The following is a 9,727-nucleotide window of genomic DNA, read 5'->3' on the forward strand; positions in this document are numbered from 1 at the left end:
GCTCAGTATAAAAAACAGGTGTGGGGGGGCTCGCCCACCCCCATTCCTGACACGCGGTCAGTGGTCGGTAAGCAGTTGCATTGTGCATTGCCTGCTTTGTATATTCTGTTATTATTGTTGTTCTCACTGTTACTATTACTGTTCTAGTTTGTTTTATTTCAATTATTAAACTGCTTTTATCTCAACCCGGGAGTTTTCCTACTTGTGCCCTCCCGATTCTCTCCCCCATCCCACCGGAGGGGGGGGTGAGCAAGCGGCTGCGTGGGGTTAAGCCATGACAGTGGGATATCAGCTTTTGGTACCTTGCCTCTCATGGGATATTTTTGCTGTAACTCACCTAGCATGCATTAAGACTGTCACGAAACCCTAGAAAAGAATGGGAAAGGATTTCTCAACTAAGTCACAATATAACTGATTAGCTTTTGTGTGGTACATTTTCCTATACACCTAAAACTTCCCCAAACCACTATTATTAGATGAGACTTAAGCTAACTCTTCCAAAGATATTCTTGAATAGCTAATTAAATTTGCAGGATCACCTTCCCCAAAAGCTCTAGCCTAGCACACTGATTTTCTGATTAAAATTCTAAAATTTCTTAGTCAATGAAATTCTCCAAGTAGCATAGACCTCTTTGCTGTATTAGGGGGAAAAAACACCCAGAAAATAAACTGTTTAAAAATACATTTCTACATCATCTCTACTGCAGACACTTTGCATCCAGCTTACCTGAAAGATGAGAAAATAAGGTGAATTCTTAATACCTAAATGTATATTATTTCTGAATTTAAGATTTTACTTGCTAGATAACAACTACATTTGTTAAAATAGGAATGTGCTTGTGAAATTTCAGCCCAATTAAAGGAGTTTCTGCCAGATTGCTACCAGGAAAAATTATATTCAAGAAGGAAAATCATATCAGGATATGACATTTTGTTCTATGTCAATATAGTATAATTGTGTCAAGTTTACCGCAAGCTTTATTTTTTATAACGCAGCAGTTTGCACAGCTTTGAGATATCTAAAGTATCCAACAAAGGCATGACTTAAGTACTAATATTTTTAAGGCTATGTTCATGCTGAAAGAGTTCAGAGTCCTACACTGCCAGGACAAGCATTCAGCTATCTCACAGGTTACAGGCATGCATAAATTGCCACGTTACTCTTATCTGACCACAGTTACTTTCTCTGCATTTTATTCTGTCATCTGCAAGGCCTAACCCTACTGGTGAACGATAGTTTCCCTTGGGCTCTGCTTTATTTTAGTGCATTTGCCTGCCAAAGATAGAACTCAGTCACCATGAAACTCAATTACACCCAGAGTGACTGGATAACGTCTAAAATAAATATAAGCCTATCAACTCATCTGACTGTAAACGTTCCCCAACAGAACTTAAGCTTTGCTTGCTCTGCTTTTTCTTCAACAACTCTGAGATTAAACCATGATGTTACACAGACATACAGTTTTGGCTGCACACTGACCAAAATCCTTTACAGGTACTACACAACTACTTGTGTAATGAATTTGAGACAGAGCTTTTTACCTTCACTTTTGACATTACTAGTCTGCAAATCTGTAGGATGGCCTTGAAGCGAAAGACGAGGTTGCTGTAAACGGCTAATCATGGGTTGGGGTGATGCTCTGCTGTATTCTATGCTTCGAGCAGGTGATCGGGAGCGAGGTGAATTCCTTGGAGATTGTTTTGGTGAAGGCCAGGGAGAACTGCGAGGTGATGGTGAGAACCTGTTAACAGCAGGGTGCACTGCGTGATGTGTGCCATCTTCTTCATCTTCTAAACTCTGCGCATCGAGCTCCTGATCGCTGAATGTGCCTCGCCTTGTAGAATTGCAAGAAGAACCAGAACTACGCCGAGAAGCAGTTGCTGCATACTCTTGCCGGAGGCCTGGCAACAATGAGAACGTTGTTTACTTGCTTCCAGCCCTCAAATGGTTCAAACTAGAGACAGTGCACACAAATATCTACCCAGTGCTCAAACTCACATTTGGCTCACCTTAACTTCTTTTGAGGCATTAAATTAATTCCAGATTAGTACAAAAAAAAGTTATCTACCAGCTGATAATGACTTGAAATAAGTAAGTGAGCTCATTCCTTTTCCTACTACAGCAATCATCAGTATAGGTGTGCTGTGCACTTGTTCATTTCCTCTCCCGGGCTGGATACTAGCAACACAGGCTACACCTTAGAGAAACTAGAGTTCTTAGACCAGTGGTCTCCAAAGAGGGGTGCATGCACAACAATCCACTGGGGTGCAGGAAGAAAATTTTGTACTACTAATAAAATACTATTTTTAAAATAGCATTTATTTCATCTTTATCTGAACCTTTTAAAATTTCTATTTTTGTGTAAATTTGTGTATTTTTGTGTACATAATATATTAGTAAAGTAGTACATGTATATAATTTATAAAAAAATACACATATATTGGGTGTATTTTATTGCGTACCCACTGATAGGGATACGCAATAAAAAAGTCTGGAGACCACCTAGTTAGACAACTGAAATTAGTACCACTTTCTGCAGTCTCCGAGGGACAAAAAGACAGACAAAGTCTCAACTAAAGCTATAATAAAAGAGAGGCATCTACATAGGTGCTTTTCTTAACTATTCTTTGTCATATTGACTTTACATTTTGGTGATTTAAATCATGGTTTAAGCACTGATGTCAACAAGACTGGATGACATCGGGAAGGCACATATCTCCTGAGAAGACTGGTGGCAGGCAGTAGTCCTGTCTAACAACCATCCTTTTAGCATATACTATATGCTACAAATTCATACTCTCTCTAGCATTTCTTTTGTCCACTGTTCCTAAAGAACACTTCTGCACAGCAACTTCCTTTCCTTATCCTGGAGGCAGAGGTCCTTAGCCAGCCTTCTCAGGAGAACATCATTTGTACATCCATAGTAGAATTTACACCCCTTTTCCATTCCTGCCAAGCAAGTGCTACCGCATTTATTCAATAAAAAAAGATCAACTGCTCCACTTTGTTTTCAGGATGGAAAATACTTACTTTCTTCCTGCATTCGTGCTAAAATTTGCACATCTGTAACATCATTTAGCTTGTAATTAGACCCAATAGAGTCTTCATCCATCTCTGATGCACTTAATTCACTGTCCAGAGAGGACTGTGGACTTAGCGGAGGATTTCTATCTGCTGAACTTTTAAGATGACCTACAGAAAGAAAATAAAGTAATAGGAAATGTTAAAAAAAAAAAGGGGGACAAAAAAAGCTGTATTTCCTTTCCTAGTAAAAGAACCACCAATATGAAAACAGATTATGACTGAGACATTTGAAACATTTGATTGCAAACCTAGGCTGAAAATATAATTTACACAAGCAGAGCTTAGCCATTACCTTCTAAAAATGAGCAACTTTATAAAATCATTATAACGGTTGCAAAACAAATTGATGACATATAATCTGGTCTACCTGTACCAAGTTTCAACTGCTATAAAGTTTGCACAGCTCTTACAAAAGGAGCAACTGCGTACCTCTTCCATTTGTGCTTTCATTCTCATCTCTGCCCACTACCTTGTAAGACATAAGTTTGACTATCTTTCTTGACAATAAGGACTTGCTGATCCAATGAATATTGATTCAGTTTGGAATGCTTATAATACAGTTTATCTGAAAATACTACCTGTTCTAAGTACATACCTTTGCTAAACTGTAACATACCAGAAAAACTCCTCCCGTTTGCTACCTTTTGGCTGACACCCCGTTGCCAGTTACCTTTCATCTCTCTGTCCTGCAGGCAGATACAGCATTCTAGCGCACAACGCAGAGCAGAGCTACATAGATTAAAACAAAACCTGGGTAACGGGTCTGGTGAATATACTGCAGTGCAGGCTTCTCTTTACAAGTCCACAGTGAACTACAGATAGTTGGATTGTCAATGCAATGTTTTTTCACTTGCAAGCTAACTTGAGTTAAAGTATATACAATAAGCCAACATTCTGACTTCAGAGTAATGTTCCAGGCATCAATTTTTCTGATGCAGAGAAAGTCTATGGTGCAGAATAAAGGCAGAAAACATTGCCAGAAGTGATGACTGCAAAGCCTCAAGGAATGCCTTTAATTAAAATACAAGCTTCTTCCTTAGATTATATTGTTCACATCTCAGAGGTACTGATGGATACATTGCATACCACATGTTTCACTTAATAAGTAATAGGGTAGTTGCAAAGACTTTACAACTACCAACACCTAACCTTTAAACATCTATTATGCAACTTCCATCCCAGTCAATTACAGCACCAGTTCTAGAAGCCGCTTAGGTTTGCTGGGACTCCACAGGACTAACCCTATGTGTTTTGGTCTAACTGCTAATATGCATCAGTGATCTTAGGGACATAGACATCCAGAGAAAACATTTTAAATGTATCTCATGCCAGAAAGTCTGTAGCTTTTTTACTAAATAGCTTAAATACTGCATGATGCAAACATCCTACAAAAGACTGACAGGTTTTTGGTGTCTTTCTTACTCTAGTTCAATGCAAATGTAATCTATTTGAGCACATTTTTGAAAGGAAGAGGAGGAAGGGGAAAGGGAGAGACCAGACACTCACACACACACTTACCTGAGGTACCAGGAGGTATGAGCTGTTTCACTAAAGCAGATTTCACTGGTGTTGAGGAGGGAGAGTTGAACCCACTGCTGTAGGGGCTACTAGTATTTGGACTATAGGAGCTTGTGTAACTGACCGCACCGAAAGGGCTGCTGTACAAACTCTGTCTCTTGAGAGCTGTATGAAAGAGGAGGGAAATGACAACTTATACTGAAGGAACCAGTGAAAAATGAATACAATACTATATGATATCTTCAGTGTGATTTAGTTACTATACAATTCAAGTAGAACATTTCAGTCACCAGAAAGTTTTTCAACTGATTTCTTCATTGTACAACCATACCGTGGAAGGAGTGGGAGAAGAGGGCAAGACAAGATAGCGACAAATATTTTCCATGTAAAAATCAGATCCAAGACTACTACAACTGATGTCTTCAAGATGTTCAATGTAGGCGTTGGGAAGGAGGAGAGAAGCAACCCAAAAGACAGTAGTAGCTAAGCTACAGTAACATACATCCTACGCACAATTACATACAAACCAGAGCACACCATGAAGTCTAGTTCTCCAGAATTCACAGACCTGTCTACATCACACAATATTTCAACAGTAACCCCCAGACCAGCACCATAGAACTAAGCAATATCACCTACAAAATTCCCCAAAGCATATGCTAAAATGAAAAACCATTAAGCATGGCAAATACTTCTGTTTATATTTCTAGGTACCATGAACCTACTGGGCACATGATACTGCAATTCCCCTAGTTGCCAAGGTGTATGATTTGTATAGTTACTTAAATGACTATTTTGTTCAGAAATTTACATTTTATTTTAATATAATAGAAAATCGAACTTCAATGGGGGAAGTGTGAACCAAAGGAAATTTGGTCACTTCTGCTAAAATCAGTTCCTTCACTGCTGAAAGTATTTTATGCCAAACAGAATTGTATTTTAAAAAAGAACAAATTAAATTGCAAAACATTAAACTGAAAGCTAGAGATCCAAACTTATGATATGTAAATCTAGATTAGATTAAGTTGCAGCTCACCTAGCTGCTAGAAACTAAACTCTCTTCAAGGCATGACACTACTGAAACTATGCATATACATTATAAACTGACAAGAATAGGCCTGGCAAATGTATGGCAATATACTCAAGTGGTTCTTAAAAAAAAAAAAAGGTGAAATTAAGCTATTCAAAGAATATTGTGTGACATTTCTGTAACTGAAAAAGGACTTCAATTAGTGCAGTAATAATTAGGCTACTGATGGTAGTGAACAAAAAAAAAGAAAGTAATTTAACTGTATTCTACTGTGCCAGACAACTTGGCATTAATTTGTTTACTAAAAATCCTTTTACTCAGTGTAAGATTTTTTTTTTTTGACATTACAAGAAGCCAAGAGACTACAGTTGCATGAAATGCAAAGCCTGCTTCAGCTTCTCCTCCCACTCCACTTTGCTCTTGGTCACTACCTCCTCAGTTGTTCAGTACAAGCAATGGTGGGGCTGCACTATTATCCAGCCTACTGAAGTGGATTTAGGTTAAAGACATGTAGAGTATTTTAACTGATCGCATCAGTGAATTAGTTTTTAGTAGTGCGCAAATGGGCATCGAACCAAATGGATGGCAGAAGGCAGCACAGAGGTAGAAGCAGCAGAAATTAAAGTTCACTTTGCAGCAGATTCCTTAAATTGCACCTCACATAAAGATCATCTCTGGTGTCTAAACCAGTTAACATTAGTAGTGTTTTAGAGTGAAAAGACAGTTATAAATAGAGGATGGAAATTTTACATTGCAGTGTTCTAGTTTTGGCTGGGATAGAGTTAATTTTCCTCCTAGTAGCTGGTATAGTGCTGTGTTTTGGATTTAGTATGAGAATAATGTTGATAACACACTGATGTTTTAGTTGTTGCTAAGTAGTGCTTGCATAGTCAAGGACTTTTCAGCTTCCCATGCTCTGCCAGGTGCAGAAGAAGGTGGGAGGGAGCACAGCCAGGACAGCTAACCTAACTGACCCATGGGGTATTCCATACCATATGGCATCATGCTCAATATATAAAGCTGGAGGAAGAAGAAGGAAGGGGGGGGACAGTCAGAGTGATGGTGTTTGTATTCCCAAGTCACCGTAAGGCGTGACGGAGCCCTGCTTTCCTGGACATCAGTGAACACCTGCCTGCTGATGGGCAGTAGTGAATGAATTCTTGTTTTGCTTTGCTTGTGTGCACAGCTTTTGCTTTACCTATTAAACTGTCCTTATCTCAACCCACAAGTTTTTCTCACTTTTACCCCTCCGATTCTCTCCCCCATCCTATTGAGGGGGGAGTGAGCGAGCAGCTGTGTGGTGCTTAGTTGCTGGCTGGGGTTAAACCACGACATCCAGTTTTCACTGCAAGTCTTAAATGATATGCACTAATTTCAGCAATTAGTGAATTCAATGAATTCTAGCAAGTATTATTGAGGTACCTCCAGTTTATTTTGAGAGTGTCAGAAAGGAAATCTCCATTTTATTACAAAGCCCAGTTAACAAAACCATTAATTACAAGTCATATGTATTCTGGTTGACTCTGATGAGACAACTCCTTTGATAGCAAATTCTTCCAGCATTCACGTAGGAACCCCAAAGCATCTATTCCAAACGAATCTTTGTTCTCATGCCAAAAAAATTTACTTTTCATCTCCTGCCGAAAATGGCAGTAAAAAACCCCTAAAATGTAAGTCTGCACAACAGTTATTTCGTACTTATTACACAGACAAGTATTTTAAAATATTAACCACAAATTAAAAAAAACAATTGTACTACTGTATAACCTGCAAAACATGCTCTTTGTGCATATCCATAATGATACAAAATATTTGTTCACATACAGATTTTTTTTGATGAAAGAAAGCATACTTTTGTTACATATAAAAAGTATGCTCTGGTACATGATGAAACTTCATATGATACAGCAGTTTTCACCCTAGCTAATGTGAACTTCTACCTTCCTCAGGAGTGTATTTTTCCCCAGAAAAAAAAGCTGGATTCAAACCATTTTTCTGGCCCAGAATCCCTAAAGTTTTTCCAACAAGGATTTCTGTAACTTTGGAAGACATTACTATTTTTACAGCAACTCAAGATACAGTCTTTATTAGGAGTGTCAGACAACATTAGTAAGACAGACAACTCATTTTAACATTAAAATGATGCTATATTAGATGAAACATTAGGTTACAAAAGATTACACATTAGCTTTCAAAACACCAGAGGGGAGGGTTAATGATCAACATTTTTATTTTAATGTAAATTTTCTTTTATAACATTCAGAAACAGTATGCAGCATCTAATTTATTTTAGTCAACATTTGGTTAAATTGGTCTTGAATCTCTTTTGCTCTAGAAAATAGGAATAGAAAAATTTGAGTAGAGAAAACTCATACAGTTGATCTTCTGAACCACCTAAGCATGAATCAGGTGCAATTTTTCCAAATGCTAGAGACCTGATATCTATTTTTGTCACTATTGAGTGACAAATTTATTCTAGCAGTCCCCGTAGTAACTCAAAACAATCATCAGCAAAGTCTATCACTGAAATCAAAGTTAACTAAATAACGGTTGCTTTTGAACAAGCTCAATGCTTAACTGAAAAATCAAACTCACTCAGCATGGAAAATATGACAGTTTTTACTGTCACAGCCACAGAGTTCTCCTACCAGCTATACTGATCATGTGTTTGATTTCAAATATTTAAATAAAAATGCTGCCTCAGTAAAAACTGCAATATGACCAAAGTTACTCTTCTCTAATTCTGTGCAACTATGTCTTAAGAAAGCATCTCTCCCAGAAATTCTTCCGCCTAGTAATTTGTCTGTTCCTGCAGTTGCTTTCTTGATGTGCTCTACCCCTATGGTTTTAGACCACCACGTGGTGGAAGCCATGGTTTCCAGCCAACATGGAATGCACTCTTGCACTTTGCACCAGGGACTTGAGGCATGGCTAAGAGAGGTCTCTGCACCAGAATATACCTAAGGGTCCCTCTAGTCTAAATATGCGTCGAACACTGAGCAGGACTTGCTCTGCAATTGTAAACCTGAACTAACTAGCAACAAAGCAGTGTGCATCCTGAGTTCTCAGTAACTGCCCACAATAGCATGCAGCTGAAAGCTGCTCTTCCTCCTTTATTATCACACAATGGAAAAGATTACGTTATAAGAAGGAAGAGGAAAATGTGGAATACAAGAGTGCATTTGAGACTGAGAAACAGCAAAAAGAGATTAGATTAGAAAGACATAACAACAGGAACTGACAGAGAAAATAGTCAAGGCAAAAGGAACATCAACAAGGATTCAGAAGAGAAAGTAACAGCAGTATGAAAAGCCTTATCCACAGAGACTGGAACTGAAATTGATAAATTGAACCTGTAATTAGTAATAGGTTAAGTGATGGGTCCATGAGGTACAAGTACTATGTAAAATACAAGTCACAAGATATTCCAGAAGTTGTGGGGTAGGAAACACACACAAGACAGTGGAGCTTCCTGCTACCCTATATCTGTAAGTAGGCTGGTTGCTCTAAAGGACAATTTTCTTTTTTGTTACAAATTCATTTTTCCATGCAATTTGATCGAACCAGCAGTATTAGTGCCCATCTCTTCTACTGCTAATATTTTCTATTAGCACTGTAGATGAATTGCGGTATTCTTGCAAGTATCACTGCCAGAGGCAGATTCTCAGGTCTATGGAAAAAAAAAAAAAAGAGGTAAAGTTGTCTAGACACATCATTTGAATGATCAAACTTTCAAGGTTGTCCATTTCATAGGGAAGCTTCCTGCCACTCTGCTTCAACTACGGCTGAATTTTTAAAGATACCCTAAAGCGTAACAGAATTTGTGGTATTTCTAGAAGATTTCTACTCAGTTCTGAAAAGAAGTTAAACCATGAACAGAATAGTTCATGCTTAACCTAACTGCTAACCAGTCCTAAATACTCAGTAGTATTCAAATTCCCAAACTTGTATCATCATTCATAAATCCCTGTGATCTGGGTACTTTTCATTGTTTAGAATTTCAGTCTTTGCCTGTAGCAAGCTATATATCATGTTAGCTGTTCAGGAAAATCGTTAATAGCCATTCATCAAGGCAGCATACACAAAGCACAAGG

General features: G+C 38.1%; 1 protein-coding gene across 1 annotated transcript in view; it reads right to left on the reverse strand.

Annotated features, from left to right (window-relative positions):
* Positions 1-1,498: 1,498 nt before the first annotated feature.
* The window catches only part of LOC104083310 (SLAIN motif-containing protein 2-like), a gene marked incomplete at its 5' end in the record, with an annotated part of 9,573 nt that continues 1,344 nt past the window's right edge, over positions 1,499-9,727 (reverse strand). The window contains 3 exons of the mRNA XM_009586749.1: positions 1,499-1,902; positions 3,032-3,193; positions 4,604-4,768. Coding sequence (XP_009585044.1) covers positions 1,499-1,902; positions 3,032-3,193; positions 4,604-4,768 — 731 coding nt within the window. The remainder of the gene's footprint in view (positions 1,903-3,031; positions 3,194-4,603; positions 4,769-9,727) is intronic.

This window comes from Fulmarus glacialis, unplaced genomic scaffold (genome assembly GCF_000690835.1).
Source record: "Fulmarus glacialis isolate BGI_N327 unplaced genomic scaffold, ASM69083v1 scaffold39191, whole genome shotgun sequence".
NCBI lineage: Eukaryota > Metazoa > Chordata > Aves > Procellariiformes > Procellariidae > Fulmarus > Fulmarus glacialis.